General features: G+C 44.8%; 1 protein-coding gene across 1 annotated transcript; it reads left to right on the top strand.

Annotated features, from left to right (window-relative positions):
• Nucleotides 1-10188: 10188 nt before the first annotated feature.
• LSM8 (LSM8 homolog, U6 small nuclear RNA associated) lies at nucleotides 10189-16520 on the top strand. The gene is made up of 4 exons (XM_090042215.1): nucleotides 10189-10348; nucleotides 14507-14547; nucleotides 15681-15808; nucleotides 16253-16520. Exons 1-4 carry the CDS (start codon nucleotides 10318-10320, stop codon nucleotides 16341-16343), a joined length of 291 nt encoding a protein of 96 aa, XP_089898341.1. The 5' UTR covers nucleotides 10189-10317; the 3' UTR covers nucleotides 16344-16520.
• Nucleotides 16521-21371: the final 4851 nt, after the last annotated feature.

Below are 21371 nucleotides of genomic sequence, written 5' to 3'. Positions count from 1 at the left end.
AATCAGGAGCAAATTCAATCCTGGTCAGTCCCACCACCAGGGTGCCACCCTCAGGCTAGCCCCTGGGCCATGGGGCTCAGAGTTTTTTTAGCCTGCCCCAACATGACCTTTACCTGCTCCAGCCCAGCCTTTAAAACTCTGCAGTGACCACAGGGGCCTATGCCACTTGCTGCCTGCCTCTGGCCACCCAGTCTTGCAGTCTTCTGCCCACTGTGCCTCATCTGCCCAAGTCTTGCAGAAGAGTTCCCCCTGGGCCTTGCAGATGTTATGCAGGACACAGGCTGCAATGATGACCTAGGGGATGGTGGCCACTGTGACCTGAGGCAGGCAGCAAGGGTGGCCCTTCAGGTGGCTGAAAGTACATCCTACCAGTGCATGGGTCTGGCCCAGGCAGCTGTTGAATTGTTCCTGGGAGGGGTCAAGCTGGGTGGTGTTGGGCTGCATCAGCCAGGGAAGGAGCAGATAGGCAGTGGGACCATCAGGTCTGGGAGGGCAGAGTTCTGGTACATATGTGCAATCATGAGCACTGCTAACCCAGCTGGCATTCACATTGGTGAAGATGCCCTGGTGGTCAACAAAGGCCTACAGCATGACGGATTGAAAGCCCTGCTGGTTGTAGTAGTGGCAGGTGACAGGGATGAGAGTCCCATCCAGGGGTCTGATGCATTGGGGGAAGCCCAGGGTATGGAACCCTGCCACCACCTCCAGGGGGTTGTGCATGAGGAGCACAGTGTGTCCCAGAAAGTCCTGGAGGGTGCTGAACACCTCCAGGATGACCTTCTTGGCAGTCACCTTGGCCATGCTGAAGAGGTGGCTGACATAGTGAAGGAGGCCTGTGGGCATGGTCAGCTTGCGCATGGTGATGGCCAGCTGAGTCTCCATGGGGAGGGACAGCTGAATGAAGGTAGCCTGCCACTCCAGAGATGGGTGGAGCTGATTGAGGCACTCCTGGAAGGTAGCTCAGGTCACCCAAAAGGACTCCAGCCACTGCTCATCATCCCAAGTGTGCTGGACAATGTACAGCCACCAGTCCTGTCTGGTTGGGTGGACCCACAGGTGTCAGGGCTGGTGCCCCAGGAATTCCTGGATGGTACCAGTGATGGTGTCCATATTTGCACCATTGGTGTCCCTGCTAGGGTTCAGACAGCAGCCCAGGAGCTGGGTGGCATGAGCATGGGGGCAGGAGCCTCAGGTGCAGCCTGGCTACATGGCTGTGTAGTATGGGGTGGGTGGTGAGGCAGGCAGTACCAAGACTAACCAGGGGCCAGGTGGTGGTCACTGCAGCAGCAAAGCACAGCAAGTAGGGTGGCAAGCACATGCCCAGGTCACAGGTAGTCGCTCCTAGGGCCTGGGGTTGTAGCAGCCATTATGTGGTGGGCGTAGGCTCTGGCGACAGACTTGGGGAGGGCAGTGCCAGCACACTGCAGACTGCTCCAGGCCAGAAATGCAAATGGCCAGGGATTACTTTACGGGGCTGGCTTTTAAAGAGGGCCCCTAGCCCCAGGCAGCTGTGGCTAGGGCCTTCAGCTCCCCCAGGCTGGTGCAGGAGGGCGGTGTACGGCTGGAGGAGGTGGGGAGCAGACTAGTGCCATCAGGCACAAATCTGCTCCCACTCTGAAAGGGCATCCCTCATCAACCCTGCTATCCTAGAAGTTTGGCATGCCATCAAGGAAACCAGGAACAGCGAGGCTACTGGACCATATGGCATACCTGCTGCCATCTACAAGGCTGGCATTGAGGTACTGAGATTCCATGAATTTATTTTTTTAATTTGCAACAACAGATAGATCCTTGGGGACCTGAGGAATGTGTATATCATGACTATCTTCAAGAAAGGAGATAAGTCTGTGTGTGGGAACTATCAAGGTATTGCCTTCATTTCCACAGCAGGGAAAATCCTTGCCCGTGTCCTCCTGAACCATCTGCTACCTCTTGCTGAGGAAATCCTGCTGGAGTCTCAGTGTGGTTTCAGACCATCCTATGGGGCAACTGATATGATATATGTTGCCAAGTCCAAGAAAAGTGTAGGGAACAATATCAGGACCTGTATATGGCCTTCATTAACCTCGCTAAGGCCTTTGCTTCGATTAAACATGAAGCCATTTGGAAAGTACTGGCCAGATTTGAATGTTACAAAAAGTACATTAAGGTCTTGAGGTTTTTTCACAGCCAGACAACTACAATGATCCTATGTAGTGGATCAGAGACAGATCTCTTTGTCATCCAAACTGGGGTCAAGCAAGGTTGTGTCATCACCCCAACTCTGTTCTCCAATTTTTGACAATCACCTTGATTCTTGTTAAGGACTGCCTTCCTTCTGGAACTGACATAAAATACTGAATGGACGGAGATCTAGCTTTTTATTCTGGGATACTTTTGGTTGAAGATCAAAGTACTCAAAACAACTACCCTTGATCTTCAGTATGCCGATGATTGTACCAACCTTGAGCACACAGGAAAACCTCCATACTGCACTGGACCTTTTTGGAAAAGCCTACCAGACTTTGGGCCTCTATCTCAACATCAAGAAGCCTACAGTCCTCTATCAGACTGCCCCAAGCTATGAATGTGAACCTCCTCCTCAAATTACCATTGAGGGAAAGACCCTGGAGGTAGCTGAGCACTGCCTATAGCTCAGTTGCCACCTCTCTTAGAGAGTGAACATTGATGAGGAGATCCATCAGAGGATCCAGTGCGCAAGTGTCTCTTGTGGGAAATTGCTCTGGCATGTCTTTATTTATTGCTGTCTCAGGAAAGATCCCAAGAACCAGATCTTCAATGCAGCCATCACCACCCCCCTCCCCAACATACCTCCTCAGTGGATGTGAAATGTGGGTGACCTACCTTCATCATCTAAAGAGCCTGGAGAGGTATCACCAATGATGTCTCTAGAAAATCCTCCACACTTAATGGGAAGTTTGCCACATAAATGCCAGCATCCATGCTGAAGCCAGTGTTACCAGCATTGACTTGGTGATTCTCTGGTACCAACTTTGCTGGACTGGACATTGTGTGTGGATACCTGACTCTTGACTCCCAAAACAAGTGCTCTATTCCCAACTTAGCAATGGCCTGAGATCTCACAGTGGCCAGAGGAAATATTACAAAGACAGCTTAAGAAAACGAATGCTAACATCAAGAGCTGGGAGGAGCTGGCTGTTGACTGACTCTAGTGGCACTGCAACCTCAACCAAGCGGCAGCCCATTTCATGGCAAAGTGTCTTGCCCTTGACGCAGAGAAAAGAGAACAAAAGAAGGTAAAGGAGAGCAATCCTACCTATGGCCTACTCTTTCCTGTGAAAAGACCTGCAACTTCTGCAGATGGGTCTGTGGCTCAAAGACTGGATTCTTAAGTCACCTCAAGACCTATTAATGAAAGTGCATTGCAGTATTCATTAATACAGAATCAAGTTCTGTTGTTTTTGCTCTCTTGCTTTCTCACCTGCTCACTGATGGATCAAGCCCATAACATTTTTTACATCCATGTATAAATCGCTACAACTGCTGGTGCCAAAAGGAACGTTCCATGGCACAAATAACCCATTTAAGTAAAAAATTATTCCATATATATTGTACAGAAGAAACACATTGGATTTTCAGTATAAACAAGATTAAAAGTGGCAGCAGGCAGTAAGTAAGCTACCTCTGAACAGGTTCCTTTGACTATATACTATTACTTGTATGCTTTGTTCTTGCAGAGCAGCAAATGACAGGAAAAATGGAACAAGGTCAAATGGGCATCACTACATGAAGTATTAAGATAAAGAATATTACATTTAAAACTGGGAGATCTAGTCATCCTAACGGCAACTAAAGATTAGGATCAGTGCTTTTATGATAAGATGAATTTTAACTGATTAAGCAGAGAATCTACCAGAACAAAAAATCTGCTCTGTTAGTAATTTAGCAAGTAAGATTTTATCTATGGCTGAAATAAACTATGAAGTTCCATGCTAGTAAGTGTCATTTCCTTAAGACTCATTGTCCATTTTATGTGCAATGGTGTTATCTTCACATTAATTCAGACAGCTATTTCTGTTTAAAACAGATGAATATGAGTTTCTATTTGGTTTTAATTCTAGGTACATAAGCATGTGCACAAATGAAAAAGGCATTTTTCCTGCTGTTATTTTCCGATACTGCCCAATACTTATTCTGAGAGGATAACAAATCCCAATAGTCTTCAGTTTCTGTCTTTCATAAAGGAAAATAGGTTTTGATGGCTCTGCTTTTCTTGAAAGCTGTAATCTTATTTTTAAGATGACATATTATATTAGAATACAGCCTCGTAATACTGGAAATGTACTGTGTATATGGGACAATATTCCTCATAAAATAGAGCTCCTTGGAGAAACACAGGCTTTCTCAAAGCTTCACATGGGGACAGTTGCTACTGTAGGAAACAAAATATAAGCCAGGTGTTAGCTAAATGAGACATCGTAATGAAAAATAAAATGAGTTGTGGGATTATTTAGCAGGCTGATTTATTTCTACTGGGCTGTAACTCATATGCAAAATCTGCTGGAACTTTCAAATTAACTTTTTAAAACACTTTTCAGCTGCTTTATATTTTCATAGTTTCATAGTTGTTAGGGGCTGGAAGGGACCTTATAGATCATTGGGTCCAGCCCCCCTGCATGTGGGCAGGGAAGTTTGCTGGGATTAAATGATCCCAGAAAGATGGGAGTCAAGATGCTTTTTGAAGATCGCCAAGGTGGATGACTGTACCACTTCTGAGGGGAGTCTGTTCCAAACTCTCAGCACTCGGCTTGTAAAGAAGTTTGCCCTTATGTCTAGCCTGAAGTGATCTTCAGTCAGCTTGTGCCCATTATTTCTTGTCCTCCCCTGGGGGACCTTGGCGAACAGATGCTCCGCCACACCCTGATGTACACCCCTGATATATCTATAGGTGGTAATTATCACACCGTTGGAGCAGCCTTCCGGCACGTGTATAGGAGCTCAGAGAGAGTGTAGTCTTTTAGCTCCTAGACTCTATGCTGAAAATAACTTTAAAAAGTGATGGGCTTCTGCATAAAAGTTAATTTTCCAATTCTCTGATGAAACATACGCTATCTGTTCTTTTTCCTTCCATACAGACCTGTCTTATGCTTAATTCCTCTATGAGGTAAATGTTGCATTTCTTTTTCTGTAGGGTGAAAACAATATTGCCAGCTACTGTGATATTGTTTCTCAAAGCCTCAGTTCTCTGAGTCATGTGAATACCTCTTTTCAAGTCAAGTCAAGTTAGTCCTGAGACTGCTGTGACTGATGAGGCGCCTTAGATGCTGTGCATCACTGGTGATTTTTTTGGGCAAAGTGAACTGGTCGCACGCATCTCCTCTCCAGGGATGGATGGACACTGGTTCACATGGAGCTCAATCTGCCCTTTGACAGGTCTTGTTTTTAGTCCTGTTGGGTGTCTGCACACCGTCCTCACCCAAACTAGCTCAGGTAGGGGTACCTGTTTAGTCACTGATAACCTGACTATGGAACAGGCTGTACTGGTTTACATGGTACCAGACAGCAGACCAAAAGAGGCACTGTGGGGTGCCTTGAGATCCTACAAAGGCTGCCAGGGTTGCCATTCAATGTTAGCACTGTTAGGTGTGCAAACACAATTCACAAAATAAATGCAGAAGTTTCAAATAGAAATCCATAACATTAAAAACATTCTGACCTGTTGTGGCCTTTCTAAATTCTTCACAAAAAGAATCATAGAAAATTAGGGCTGGAAGGGACCTCAGGAGGTCATTTTGTCCAACTCCCTGCTCAAAGCAGGACCATCCTCAACTAGAATAGCTCTATTTTCTGTAGTAAAAAAACAAAAACAACTGAAAGCTAAGATCTGGCATTTTCTGAGAAGGTGCCTCAATTCTAGAAAGGTTAAGAACCAGTCCCTTTAACCACTGTGCTTTAATTATTTTGCTTCACAGATGTTTCTTTTCTTTCAAAATGGTGGAAAAGGTACAACAATGCTGAGTGATCCAGCAAATAAACAATGATTCAGCAAAATGGACTGAAACAAGCACCGTCCATGCAGCTTGGTATCTACTGAGCAGTGGCTGGAGGCAGAGAGGGATGGGCTGGGCTGGGCTGGGCACCAGCCCTGCTGCCTGGGTGGGGATCGGCCAGGGTGGGGTGGGAGGAGAGTGAGAGTGAGTGAGTTGGTGAGTGTGTGTGTGTGTGTGTGTGTGTGTGTGTGTGTGTATGAGAGTGTGAGAGAGAGAGTATGAGAGAGAGTGTGTGTGAGAGAGAGAGAGAGAGTGTGTGTGTGTGTGGCACCCCCCTGACCATGGCACCCTGGACACTCGCCCATGTTGCCCACCCCTAGGGCCAGCTCTGATCACTGCAGTCCCTTCTTTCTTTTCTCACAAGATGGTTTGACTGAGATCTTCTACATAAGACAGTAGATAGTAAAACAGATGTCCAAACCTTTTTTCTTTGAAAGAAAAAGTTAGGGTGAATAAGGAAAAGTGTCTGGATGCAATAAGAGGTAAATGTTTATGGCTATGTTTTCACCTGGTGTAGCCTATCATAGTTTTGCTCTCTTTAGTAGACTATCCTGATTTGTACTAGCAGAGGTTCCATCTCCAAGAGAAGTGGTTATATAAGCACTGAAAGAAAATCTAGGTAGTTTCCACAACTCTGCTCAATAACTGTGTGGAAGAGTGGGGCTGAAAATGCATAATGTAACTTTATATAAATGATTCTGTCTTTTATTGTAAGCCATCCTGGGACTTTTTAGGGAAGGGTGGCATATATAGCTAGTAAATAGAAGATTAGTATCACTCTCCCTCAAGTTTCACTCTTTGGCTTGATAGGAAAATCAGAATTTGACAACACCATGGAGTCAGGCCACTCATCACACCCTTGAGGGATTTAAAAATATATTTTTAATCCTGCTGGCATGTATGTTTCTATCATACCTCTCTGCTCCTTAGAGGACTTTGTGGGTTTAACCAATAGTCATCACTAGCCATCCAGTAAGAATGAATGTCATTCTCCATTAGTATGTGCCCAAAAGGGAAATAGTCCCTGATAACACCAGAGCAGAGGCCAGCATACTGTGGGAATTGTAAATTTAATAAGAAATACATGACCATAATAACAGAGCCTCTTACTTGCTCACCTCTGAAGCTTTAACCCAGCCACATGGCTCACAAGACTCTGGGGTATGTGCTTGCTGGCCCACTTACAGAAGACTTGGTCAGACCTATCAGCAGTCATGACAGTATTCCCATGGCCAAACAGCCCATGAGGAAGCAGGAGAGTGAAGCTTACTCATGACTGCAGACACAGCCCCAGAGGGATGTTTAGTTGCTATATTGCTTGTATATCCTGCTAAAGGTTACAACAGCTGTCCTCATGGCAACCTCAGATTGCTGATAATCAGGTAGGGCAAGTGAATGTTCTGGAAATCCCACCTTTAGGCATCCATATTTTTAACCAAGAAGGGAACTTCAAGTATTCTTGTTTTTAAAACACTGATTAATAAATAATATTTACATGACACTGAAACGAAGCCTTTACTCAAATAAAGGTAAGCATAATGAGCAAGTAAATATATGCATGACAGTATAAAACAAAGGGATTATTAAAATAATTTACTTGTTAGTAATCAAAGAGCTTGATGGCAACTGTATGTCTATGCAGTCATTCAGTACATTCCTAGGAACAGGAGGAGCAAAGGGAATCAACTGCAGCTCCTGTCCTGAGGCTGGTGCTACACTGCTGGTTCTAGCCCCAGAGGACCATCTGCCAGCCTTGGAGAACCAGAGCCCAGGACTGTTTCTATATTTTATATTAAGAAGATACAAAAATAGTCCTAGCAAAAGGAACCTGGTAAACCTGGACTCACTGCAGGTGCATGTCTAAACTACAAGGTCAGTCTTGCTCCTTTTCTGTACTCCCATTTCTGGCCCAATGGATCCTCATTGATTTTTCTGCTCATCAACACGAGGGATGGTGCCCTTCTATTCCCAGAATAGCCTATGGTCTGTTGTTTGGGCACAAGGAGATGAGCTTAGTCCTTTGAAGGAAAGGGTGTAGGTATTGACCTTCAGCAGGTTTTAGGACTATGCATCTGAGCGGATGAAGACACTGGAGGACTAAGATTTAATACTTGCTCCTGTTTTCATCATTTCCTTCTGGCAAGCTCTAGGTTACTGCATATGGCATCTGTATTTTAATACCTCTTTTAAGCTGCCTCTCTCACCCCTTGTTATTCATATGGAGCCCATGTACTTCCCCATAAAGGTATGGGGACCAGGCTCCTATAAGTTAGGTACTGCAGCCTATATTCTATATGGGCTCTGGTCCATACCTATTAGTTCAGTTCCCATTTTGCAAAACAAGTTTAATAATTCTTGCCTACCTTATAGGACATGGCTGAGCAGCCTATGGCCTGCAGGCCACATCCAGCCTGTGGGTCATTTGATCTAGCTTGTGGCTGTGGAGCATTAGCAGTAGTTGCTTTCCCTGTCATGGGGAAAAGCAGTGGTAGCAGCTGGGTCCCAACTGGATCACTGGCGTATAGCCTAAGCAGGCTGCCAACTGCTGTTACAGGTTCTTGTTAGGATAAAAGTACATGAAAGATTTCTAGGTGTTAGTATACTGTGGCATTGTGGGGCCAAGTAAATTCTTCCCAATGGAAATCTCATGGGATTCTGACTCCTACAGGGGCCTTAATTCTTGGCTGTCTCCAAAAAATTGTTTTTACTGGGAAGAAGGAAAGGTACAAAAACAGAGAGGGAAATGTGACACAAAAATGCCTTGAGGTTCTTAATTGTAACACATTATAATTAATTCCAATCCTTGTCCAAGGTTCAGTGGCAGCTCTTAAGCTTTTTATAATAAGAGCTTTAAGAGGCTGAGCATTATATAAAGCTCAGGCTGCAAGTATATTTGTGAAGTTCAGACTGACATCTTTTCCCATGTTTCCAGTTGGAAGAACATAACAGGCCCTCTGATTTTAAAAAAACAAGTTTCTCACCAACTCCTGAAGTGCCAGGACCTCCTTGTACATCCATGGTTTTTTTCCCTCTCTCCCTCAAGTAGTTATGAAATTCAATAAAATAAATACTCTATCATTTTAATCACTGTCTGAAAAAGGGAGGACCCCAAACTACATTAATGGGAGTTAGACAAAACTGTTTAATTTGCACCAGATTAGCTCTATTTATCCAGTAAGGCCTTAACTGAAGGGTATGGGAATAATACTAGTGCAAAACATAAGAATCCAGCTTTAATACTTACATAGACAAGTACTAAAAAATTAAGAGGTAACTATGCAATTGCAATGTTGAAGGGCCCTATCTACGTTACACATATTATGCAACTTACTGGTTAACTGTGCAATTCATTTAGAACGGCTACAGGTGTAAAGTAATTAGCACACCGTAAAAACATCCTTCCCTCTATAAAGTTAGAGCTTGAGGCAGGAGATGAGATTATTTCTTTGAAGAAAAGGGTGTAGGTGCTGACCTTCAGCAGGTTTTAAGACTACACCCCCAGTGGTTGAAGACATTGTGTCATAACATTTTCCCCTGACTGTTTTGTACCTTTTCTTTTGCAGTCATGAAAGTTCTCATGGCAGAGCAGCCCCTGAGGAAGCTGGAGGGCGCTGGCTCCAATTTGAGCATGTAGTGGGTAGTGGGGAATACTGCATGACAGCTATGCCCCCTCAGCTGGGAGTTCCACAGCTCCCAGGCCTCCCAGCTGAGGGGGTGCCCCACACAATGCCGCAGTGTCCCATGTGCCGCTGCAGCTGGGAGCCCCACCAGCTGCATGACTCGCAGGTGCGGAAGCTAATAGGACACTGCCACAGCCGCAAGTCCTCTACCCTTTCCAACTCGCAGCTGTGGGAGCTTGGTACTTACTGGTGCAGGGGAAACCTGAGATGGAGCCAAGAACAACTAGTGCCTCCTGAGTTGGGCGGTTATGTGTCCCCCCAGTGGCCAGCCAGTGACTGGGGGTGGAGATTTCCCCCATGGCCACGTGACGTCAGCACCAGCTTCTGGCTGGCGGGAAAACCCAGGGTGGGCACAGAACAGCTGATCCGCCGAGTTCACGCATGCGCAGTAACATCCCCCGCGCTTGCCTGTCGAGGCACAGGTTCGTTTCAGCGCATGCGTATCCAAAACCTTCCCCCTCCCCTTCGGTCCTCCAACGCGTCCAGTCTCGCGAGAGGAGAGTACAGTTAGCGTCAGCTCCGTTTCCAGAGCGTCGCGTTTTCTTCCGTTACCGGAACTCACTTGCTTCGGGCTGTCTGGCGGGAGCCTGTAGCTGGGGCGGGTGCGGAGCACGGGAGCCGGCGATATGACGTCCGCTTTGGAGAACTACATCAACCGTATCCTTCCGGGCCCCGCTCGCGTGACGTCACGGGGGGGAGCAGGCGGGTGCGTGCGGAACGCGGAGACAGCGGCCCCACGCTCGGAGCCCCCCATCCGGAGCAGGCTGTGGCGACGGTGGCGGGTGGGTGGGCATCCTCTCGAGCGGGGCCCAGCACAGAGCCGCGGGCTGGGGCCCTGTGATCCGACCAGCGGGGCCTGCGCTGCTTGCAGCTCCCACACGGGCAGCTTGGGGCCCCTTCTGGACCAGCCCCAGGGTCAGTCTGGTAGGGCTGCTGGCACTACATGTCTCCTGCCAGCCCCATGTGCCAGGCGAGCCCCGCTGCTGCGTGGGGGCCGTGGCAGGCGAGTTCTGCACACGAGCTGTGGGCCTGAGCCCTCCAGCAGACAGGCCCAGCAGCCCTCATCCTGCCCATGGAAGCAGATGAGTTTGACACCTGTAGTGTGGTACTCATCATATGCACATACAGGGAACATCTAGATGAGCCCTCACGTGCCTCTTGGAGCATCTAAAATCCTTCTGAGGTGCTGCAAGAGGCAACTTTGGCGGGGGGAAGCGTTCCCCAGGGTACAAATTTGCAGTGTGGGTGCAAAATTAGACCCTGGGGGTCAAAAAAAAAAAAAAAACCCCAGGCGAAAAAAACGGGGAAGGCAACGGAGACTTGGGTCCTCCACAGAGCCACTCTGACAGCCAGCCAGAACATATCTATGGCTGGCCCTCCTCTCCCCAGTGCTGAAGCACGCTGCCTGCCCATGCAGGGCAGGCTGCGTGCCAGCCACAGGGAGTTAGACCCAGGTTCCATGCCAGTAAGTAGGGGGTGGGAGGGACTGGAGGAGACCCCCACTAGCCCCATTCCCCTGCCTGTTTTCCAAGCCCCCCAATTACTGCCCAACCCAGCCCCTTCCCCTGCCAGTTTCTGCAGCCCCCACAATGGCTGCTCTGCCTGGTCCCAGCATCCCAGCACTTAAAAAAAAAAAAACAGAACAGCCCTGCACTCTCTGGCTGTAGCAGCAGCCATTGAAGCATCTGGGGCCCCATGGCAGAGTCCTCCCATGCTGCGCAGGCAGTAGAGGGCAGCAGAAATTGGCCCCAACTGCCTGGCCCCCATACTGCACTGTCAGCCCACAAATACAGCCCAGCGTAGACTGACGAGCAGAACATATACACAGGTAAGCGACAGGGGCCAAGGTAATGCTTAAAGTAGAGGGCCAGTGCACACATCCACAGGAGGCCTCAAATGCCTCTAGACAAACGCTCACAGTATGGGAAACAAGCAGGAGGAACTTACCCTCCTGCTAGCTGACACCAACCCGGACATAGCGGGGATCACTGAAACATGGTGAGACTCAACGCATGACTGGGCGGTGAATGTCAAGGGATATAGGCTGTATAGGAAGGAAAGGTGGGGGCATGGCACTCTATATTAAGGAGGAATACACATCCTCGTCAGTTAACAAAGAATCAGAGGAGGGGCACACTGAAGTGCTTTGGGTTAGAACACAAGGCAGTTGATGGGAAAGAGACTTAACGGTGGGGGTCTACTACAGACTTCCCAACAAGCGGAAGAGGTCGACAAGAAATTCTTAAGTCAGCTTACGGAGGTAGTGAAGTCAAAGCATGTGGTCATCATGGGAACCTGAACTTTCCGGACATCTGCTGGGAAGAGCAGTCAGCCAGGTCTGACTGCTCACGTAGGTTCCTAGCCAGAATGCAGGACCTCCATCTAACCCAGGAGGTGCACAGCCCCACCAGGGGAGATGCCTTGTTGGACCTAGTGCTGGCCACGGGTGATGACCTGGTGAGGGGGCTGCGGCTGCTCGACCACCTGGGTGACAGTGATCATCGCCTGCTGGAATTCACCATCCAGCGCAAGGTGGCAAAGGCATGCAGTAAGGCAGCAGCCCTAGATTTCAGGAGGGCAAACTTCAGTGAGCTAAGGAGGATGGTTGGGGAAGCGCTGAGGTCCCAGAGGGGAGGGGAGCCAGGTGTCCAAGGAGGGTGGTTGCTCCTTAAGGAGACGATCCTCCAAGCCCAAAGGAAGGTCATCCCAACAAGGATCAAAGGGAGCAGGAGGGCACACAAGCCTCCATGGCTCACCAAAAGCATCCGGGAATGTCTCCCAATGGAAGGGAGGGGCCATCACCAGGGAGGACTATACTGCGGTTGCTCGGAGATGCAGGGGCGTAGTCAGGAAGGCCAAGGCAGAGATGGAATTAGGGCTAGCTTCCCAGATTAAGGACAACAAGAAGTCCTTCTTTAAATACATAGGGGTAAAAAGAAGGTTCCGGGTAATGTGGGGCCCCTGCAGGACGCGTTGGGAAATTTGGCTGTCTCACCAGATGACAAAGCTAACATGTTTAACAATTTCTTTGCCTCCGTCTTCCTGAGTAGGGACCAGAACAGTCACCTCCCTGCTGGGCCCCCCCTCGGGCCCCAGGGGAGGCAAGCCTGGGCCAAGGGTTAGTGAGGAACTAGTTAGGGAACTTCTGGAGGGGCTGGACATATTCAAGTCAGCTGGTCCGGACGATCTCCACCCTAGAGTTCTAAAGGAATTGGCCGAGGTCATTGCAGGACCCCTGGCACGGTTTTACGAGCACTCATGGTGCTCTGGTGTGGTGTTGGAGGACTGGAAGAGGGCCAACGTGGTTTCCATCTTCAAAAAGGGAAAGAAGGAGGACCCGGGAAACTATAGGCCAGTTAGTCGTACCTCAATCCTAGGCAAGCTGTTTGAGAAAATTATTCTGGCACACATCCACGAGGGGCCAGCAGGGGACTGCATGCTTAGGGGCAACCAATACGGGTTCATCAGTGGCAGGTCCTGTCAGACCAACCTGATGGCCTTTTACAATCAGATCACCAAATCATTAGACGCAGGGGTAGCAGTAGACATAGCCTTCCTGGACTTCTGGTGGGCTTTCAACACCGTCTCTCACCCTGTTCTCATTAAGAAACTGAGGGACTATGGTGTTAACACGCACGCAGTCAAATAGGTGGCCAACTGGCTGGAGGGCCGCACCCAGCGGGTGGTGGTGGATGGGTCCTTCTCAACCTGGAAGGACGTGGGCAGTGGGATTCCGCAGGGCTCGGTCCTCGGGCTTGCACTGTTCAACGTCTTCATCAGTGACTTGGACGAGGGGGTAAAAAGCACCCTGTTCAAATTTGCTGATAACACTAAGATGTGGGGGGATGTGGGCACACTAGAAGGATGCAACAGACTACAATCAGACCTAGACAGGTTACAAGGGTGGATGGATGAGAATAGGATGGGATTCAACACAGACAAGTGCAAAGTGATGCACCTGGGGAGAAGCAACCGGCATCATACCTACAGGTTAGGGAACTCCCCTCTTGTCAGCACAGAGGCGGAAAAGGATCTTGGAGTCATCATTGACTCCAGGATGAACATGGGCCGGCAGTGTGGGGATGCAGTCAGGAAGGCCAACTGTACCTTGTCATGCATCCACAGATGCATCTCGAGCAGGTCCAAAGAGGTGATCCTCCCCTTTTATGCAGCACTGGTCAGGCTGCAGTTGGAGTACTGTGTCCAGTTCTGGGCACTGCACTTCAAGAGGGATGTGAACAGCATGGAGATGGTCCAGAGGAGGGCCACTCGCATGATCAGGGGACAGCAGGGCAGGCCCTATGAGGAGAGGCTACAGGACCTGAACCTGTTCAGCCTCTAAAAGAGAAGGCTGAGGGAGGATCTAGTGGCCTGTTTTAAACTAGTCAAGGGGGACCAGCAGGCATTGGGGGAGCCCCTGTTCCCCCGAGCACCGCCAGGAGTGACCAAGAATAATGGTCACAAGCTGGCAGAGGGTAGATTTAGGCTAGATATCAGGAGGCGCTATTTCCTGGTCAGGGCGGCTAGGATCTGGAACCAACTTCCAAGAGAAGTGGTGCAGGCTCCTACCTTTGGGGTTTTTAAGAGGAGGCTGGATGAACACCTTGCTGGGGTCATTTGACCCCAGTACTCTTTCCTGCCATGGCAGGGGGTTGGACTAGATGATCTACTCGGATCCCTTCCGACCCTAGAAATTATGAAACTATTAAACGACTTTGCATGGTTTCAAGGCCACAAATTTGGAAGGAGGGGGCATTATGTATTATAATGTAATTTATTGTATTCTTTTAAGTGTTTCCTTAATGGGACTGCTAGGAACCGTTGCTGTAATTACCTCGGATGGAAGGATGATAGTGGTGAGATGTTTCTTCTTTTCAAGATCATGTTGTCTCCTCAGAAGTCTTTAGCAATCTAACAGGCAGCACTTACGATGTAAATGTCAACAGTCAAACCCTGACAGTCTGCGCAGGACTGCCAAAAGCATGTGGTATTAAGTGGGGTTGACAGTAACAGGAAGTGTACACCAGGTGGCAGCAAGTGAAGGAGTTCACAAGATGCAGCAAGTTATCGAGACCCATTTCTATTGTAGAGTTGCACGTTGTACTAGGGGCCACAAAACCTGTCTACTTCTATCTTATCATTTTATGAAGGGCTGTGCCCCGGCTCTAAATGTAGAGGGGCTGGGATTTATAGCGTACTGCTTTGGTGTATGTTACAGAAGTTCATGACAATACGTCTGACGCACATTTTCTTATCTAACATAAGATATGAAAGAAACACCACAAACACAATCTGTTAAAAGTTGAATAATGGTGAACTGAAGGTAAAAAAGGCTGTGTAACTGTGCTCGCAAGTTGATGTGGCTTCAGCCCCTCTGTTTCATCCTCCATCCCTCCTGTAATAAAAGCCTCAGTAATGGAGTTGAGTGTGATACAAACAAGAGTGATTGAATATAGTTTATTGGAAGAAATCCTTTTCATTATTGCAGTTGTGTGCTGTGCCTTATTACCTTTCTCCTTTTTGAATATTCTTTCACTTACTGAAGTAAATTTACCTTCATTAAAGGGACACCATCTTAAGATCACTGATCTACAGAAATACTTTGAGATGCTGTATAATTTTCTTTTATCATCTTTTAGATTGTTTTTTTATTCCTTTTTGATATGTGAGTGCTCCACATAAACAGGGAAGATTAATAATAAAGCAAAAATAGTGAAATCAGCTACGTAAAGTGCTGTCAAATGCACAACAAACTGAATTTTTCCTTTCATATTAGTCACTACAATATTAATTTAAATATTACAAAATAAATATATATGTTCTTAAAATAATGACCTTTAAGTTTCAGTCTCCAACTATACTTGCTTTTAAAATGTAACAGGAAACATCTAAATATAGCATCTATTCTCTAGACTCCCTGGCTACCTGGGTTATTCTGGAGAGCTTGTTTGAAGACGCTTACAATATTTTATTTTTGTGCACTTTACAGGGAACTCTCAAAGGTTTTGATCAAACCATTAACTTGATTTTGGATGAAAGTCATGAACGTGTATTCAGTTCTTCACAAGGAGTTGAACAAGTAGTGTTGGGTTTATACATTGTCAGAGGAGATAATGTGTAAGTACAGCTTATTTTTTTCTAAATCACTCCTCAGTTGAATGGTTTTAAGTGTAATGTAAGATGTCAAATTGGTAGCCCAAGACCACTTGGTTTTTCATCAAAGGCAAAACCTACTGCCTATCTAACCTATGTTAACTTTGACATAGAGCAGTAGTCTTTGCTGTGACTGTTGTGATCAAAATTGAAAATTAATAAGTATGAAAAACAAATTGTTTTTTAAGCATCAGTTTATTCTATTTTTGTCATACAATAAAGATCTGGTTGGCTTTTAGAAATGTACACAGTCATCTCTGATGTCACCTTCAATAAAGTAGAAAAATGGGTAGTTACATTTAAAGTATGCTTGCAACTTACTGTAATAGTTTTGTATTTACATGAACCTATTCATATTTGTCCAGGTTTCCTATTATGGTACAATTTAATTTTTTTTCTTACTTCTAGTGCTGTCATTGGTGAAATTGATGAGGAGACAGATTCAGCACTTGACCTTGGAAATATTCGTGCAGAACCTTTGAACTCAGTTGTACACTGAAGAGTGCACATGGTGCACAAGGACTTTGTAAATCTTTGGCTGTACAGAACTATTTAAAGAACAGCATGAAGAATTTTTGTAATACAAGTTATTACAACTATGTAATAACTTGGTGTATGCTTTTTTATTATGAATGTGTTGTGGTTTGACATAAATTAAATTTTCTACATTTTGTGATAGTCATGAACTAATTTGGGGGAGTCATAATTAAGGATTGTATGTAAAGTACCAACATGAATACTGGCATTTCAGTCTTGTATGCAGGTTTGGCTCTTGCACTCTAAATAGAAACAAATAACTGCTCTTAAAGGTGATTCAAGTTATGTTTTATCCTAATCAATCATAACTGAGTATGGATTGCAAAACTATATATCATTTACCCTTTATGAACAAATGTCTTTTACAAATGGTAGCACTTTTTGGACAAATGCAGTTCCTATTACAGGAAGAGAAATTAAATTCAATTATTGGCATCTTGACTGCTACAGAAAAAATTCTTGAAGTAGTCCTTTGGTAGAAAACTCCTGTTTCAAGTTAATGAGACTTTATGTTCTAGTAATCACAAGCTTTTTTAAATCATTCCAGCAATGATGCACACAGCTTTAACACTGATATTTGAAAAATACAGAAGTGACAAAAGAAAGTATGTGCATCTGAATATGTCCACTAGAGGAACCAAAAGAAAGCAAAACATGTATTCAGGCGGAATTTCTTAGAGTGATAAATTATTGGGCCAACTGTATAGTTTGGTCAGAGCAAGACAAGATTTCAAATGCAAGATACTTCATTCGGGTGGAAAAAGACAAGTCCAGAATAAATTATTCCTTGCTTCTCCACTCCCCAATTCAATTGACCCATCCCTTTTGCACATTAAACTTTAGTGGGAAAAGAATGAATTGTGTGTCTGTGAAGCATTATAATAATGTATTCAGGACATCAAATTATCCTTCATATAAACTACTACTTTAAAATAGGAGGAATTTATATAGAAGTAAGTCAACTCATTAGAAAAGCATTTGGAAGTCCCCTTTTCCAAGTGGAAGAAATAAGATGTGTATATATAGAAAAATAAGGGTTCTGCATAAATATAGTGTCACCTTTTGTAAACATTAGAATTAACTGAAGCAGAGGTGCTGAGTTCTTAAAATACAATGAGCACTCTTTGTCCGCTAAGGAGGCAGAACTACACAAAGAGTCTGGTATATAGTCCTGTGAAACCAATAGTTTTAGTGCCGGATGGTCATCTCCTCAAAATACAAGTTCGGAAATGCTTAGTAGGACTTTGAACGTTTTCATTCTGGAGTCAGTGGTTTAAATTCCGGTAAAAGGAATATTGCTCATTCAAGTTTACAGTAATATGGTTCTCAAGAACCGTACGCTATCCACCAGATTTTTTGGATTTCCTTTTTTTTTTTTTTTGCTTTGGGAAAAAAATCAAGGCTGTTTATTCTTAGCTGTAGGACTGAGTAAAACATCCGTGTGTTTACTTCATTGCAGTTTCCTGTCCTCTGTGTCTTTTTAAAAAAGCAGAGCAGACGTTGTTGAAAGCCATTACTATGTGATAGCTCAGTAATAGCTTATGTAAAATGAATTGCTCAGCCTGACAAAACTCACAGTGAACAGAACTCTGCATAACAAGAAGCATTGCTTCCTGTGGGAATTTTGCTGACCATAGCAGCAGAGTCTGGACACTTAAAACACAGGAGTGAATTACATTCTGGTCAAAATAGAAATGAAGCAGGTGAACAAAGCAGTATCTTGAATCTCGGATTTTGTTGAATATATCATAGTAAATAAAAGACATGAGTCTTCTGTTTGCACATTAATAAACACACACACTGTCTTTCTTCAGCATTTCTACTTCAGATCCAGCAAATCCTTATTTAAAGAAACATGTTTTATGACTGACATGAAGAAGGGTATAGAAAACTAAGCAGATTATTTCGTCAATATATACCAAAATGAAAAAGCAGAAGTGGAAAAGCTGCCTGAATACTACCAGGTATACTGGAGAATATTTATGCCAGTAGAAAGATTATTTAGTGTTTTTCTTTGCTAAGTGGTTCAGGTCAGCAGCAACTGGTAATTAATATTATGGATGAGTTACAATTGAAAACAGATCATTGCAATTTAACATATGTAAAGGTGGGTGAGGAGGTGTGAAAACTTGATTAGCATTGACTGTTGGATGATACGCAATTATATGCTGAAATGCATTGATTTGCATGGATACAGGTTGTAGCTATGTTGGTCTACAGGCAAAAGCAATCAGAACTCTTGATAAAGGTGATATCTTTTATTAGACCAACTAGATAGTTGCAAAAAATAATCTTTATTTGCAAGCTTTCCGGCACAGGAGCGTGCAAAGTTTGTAAAATTTCTCCTGGGTAGAATTCATATTTCTCAGGAGAGCTGAAAGGTGGTGTAAGATTTCCTAGTTGGAAAAGTTTATTTTATGCAAGCATAATTCAACATCCTGCTTGCCATCACAACTTTGAGGTAAATAGACTGCTTCAACTTTTATCAGCCTAATTTGCATAAAATTAACTTTTCTCATTAATCTGAAGCATTGTCTATCCATGAAAATGTGGATCAGATCTGGATCAGCTTGACCAGCACTGTGAGAACAGTTGCCAGGGTGGAAAGTTTTGTGTGGACCACTGCCTCTGGTTGAATTTCATACAGGAGGATCTGGATTAACTCAGATGTGCTGAGGGATTGAAGTAAATGCCTGAACACTTTACAACATTTTAACAGAGTGCTGGGGTTTAAGCACATTCACATTTTAAACCTAGGAGGAAAAGCAAGGTGCTGGTGCTAGCCTTTAAAAACTACAGAAGTTGCATGGGTCAGTTAGCTTCTCAGACCTATGCACAGGAAGTAGGAAGAAAGGTGCCTGTCTCTGGAAACACTGGCTATTTTACATGAAACTCATTCTATAAAAATACTAGTTGATGCTGATCCCCAGTTGTCATACCACATGGACTTAAGGAGCGGAGAGCTTTGTAATCCTCTTCTATGAGTCATCCAGCTCCAAGAAAACAGGATTATAAGTCTAATATAAGTATAATATCTAAGAGGCAGCTAACATATGTGTATTGGCTTTAATGGCAGAGTATGAACCTACTTTTATGATCTGTGGCTCATCCAGATAGCTTAACATATAATTATGAACCAGAATCCTTTGTGCAAACATTTGCTAGAGGTGGTGCAGGATACACAGAGTTAATAGGTGCAATGAACTGTTTTGAGAATAGACACATATTGGCACACTTTGTTTTTCAGCTTAACCTAAGAAAGGTACCATTTTCAGAGCAGGTTGAGCTATCAAACAGTTGTTAATAGGTAGCAATTCCAGAGCATTCAGCCTTGAGGATGTATTTTTCATTGGTGCACAAGAAAAGGATGAACTTCTGGAAGCCATGGGTTGAGTAGTTTTGTTACCCTCATGGCAGCACTAGATACAAATTCCCCATTGCCAAGGCTAGTGCTAAAGCTGATTTTTAGCTCTTCTGTTCCAGCAACCAGTGTCTGGAATTTTCACCTCTCTCTGCCAACAAGCAATAAAAAGGCAATAGCATTGTTTTTTTAAGCCAATATTACTTTTTACAACAGGCAATTTATATATAAATGTAGCATGACAAATGTGGCTATAAGTAAGAGGGACAGAGATGGAGGTAAGGAAAGAAGAGGAAGTCGGTTGGGAATTGACCCTGGGTATGCATATAAGCCTAATTTAGATTCTCTACGTAAAGTGCCACTGAAGCGGTAACAGTTGTAGAGTTCTGGAATCAATTATTAGCAGATGCCTGCAAACCTCAGAAGTCAGGACTGACTGGTCTAACTACTATCACTACAGCAGCCCTACTTGAATGAGCTTTAATTGATCCCTCAAGTCAAATTCTGTGGATGAATAACAACGAGGGAGCATCCTTGTTCTTTGGACAAAATGCAGTGCAGTATTTTGAATAAGGCAAAAATGGATAGCTTTTTAAAAATGCCTGATTATGTGGAATTTCCCTTCAAATAGAAAAATATTGCCCACCCTACTTGATTGCTAGATAGTTTTAGATACCTGCCTGCTCCTCTACCCTGCCCTCCCATTTCCCGTGGTTTTCAAGCTGTTAGGTATTCAAGAGTTAGCTAGTACTACTCAGGGCTTTGCTCAGTAAATTCGAAGTAACTTGAACCAGGAAAAGGACTTTTCACTTACCTTCTTTCACAACATGTGCTCATTAACAAAATTACTTGTTCCCTTGCCAAGGTGATGCTTGCTTTCTCCTGATGAGACCTTGAGAGGTCACAAGACTTCTGAGAGCTATGAGGGCTTCTTTTCTCAAGGGGAATCTTTATGTTCCTGCTCAAGATCCCAGTGTCAAAGTTGGGGCTTTGGAATAAGCCTATAGGTTGATCGTACTTAAAATCTATGCTTTAGCAACACAAGGGGCAGCAGCAGGGCATAACTTATCCTCTCAGGCAGTTGACATTATGTTTGACAATAGCTCCTTGTCCTGGTTCAATACTAGCCAGTCTTCTCTACTGCTGTGGTGAGAAGCAGAAGGAGCCTACTTTATACTGGAGTAGCTAGAGGGCTATGGCCTTAGTAGTCTAGTAATTCTTCCCTTTACAAGGGTGAGAGAAGAACTAGATACTGAAGCAAAGGCATCACTACACAAAAGCCAATTCTTTAATGAGAATTAAAGTTTTAAAACAGGCTGGGAAAAGCTGAACTGCCAACAGCCTAGTGCTAGGGACATAATCTGGTAGCCTGGCGTTAATACTCGTGCCTAGAGCAAGAATGCTGTACTTCTGCTGAATTCTACAAGTGAGACATATTACATGTTAATGATAACACCTAAAAAGCAGGTGCTGTGCAGTAAAATATACAAACTCCTTTGCTTTCTTGTAATTTGTATTATAAGGAAATTGTGATGATTAACAATCCCCTAATACATTCATAATGTGCTTTATTTCTCATTTCCTTCTGCTAATGTTTGTTGGGGTTGCCATTTCCACAATTTTCAGACA

This window comes from Crocodylus siamensis, chromosome 4, assembly GCF_052110815.1.
Source record: "Crocodylus siamensis isolate JL-2025a chromosome 4, ASM5211081v1, whole genome shotgun sequence".
NCBI classification, from domain to species: domain Eukaryota; kingdom Metazoa; phylum Chordata; order Crocodylia; family Crocodylidae; genus Crocodylus; species Crocodylus siamensis.
The sequence above is the reverse complement of the archived record's forward strand: the minus strand, read 5'-3'. Positions and strand labels throughout refer to the sequence as shown.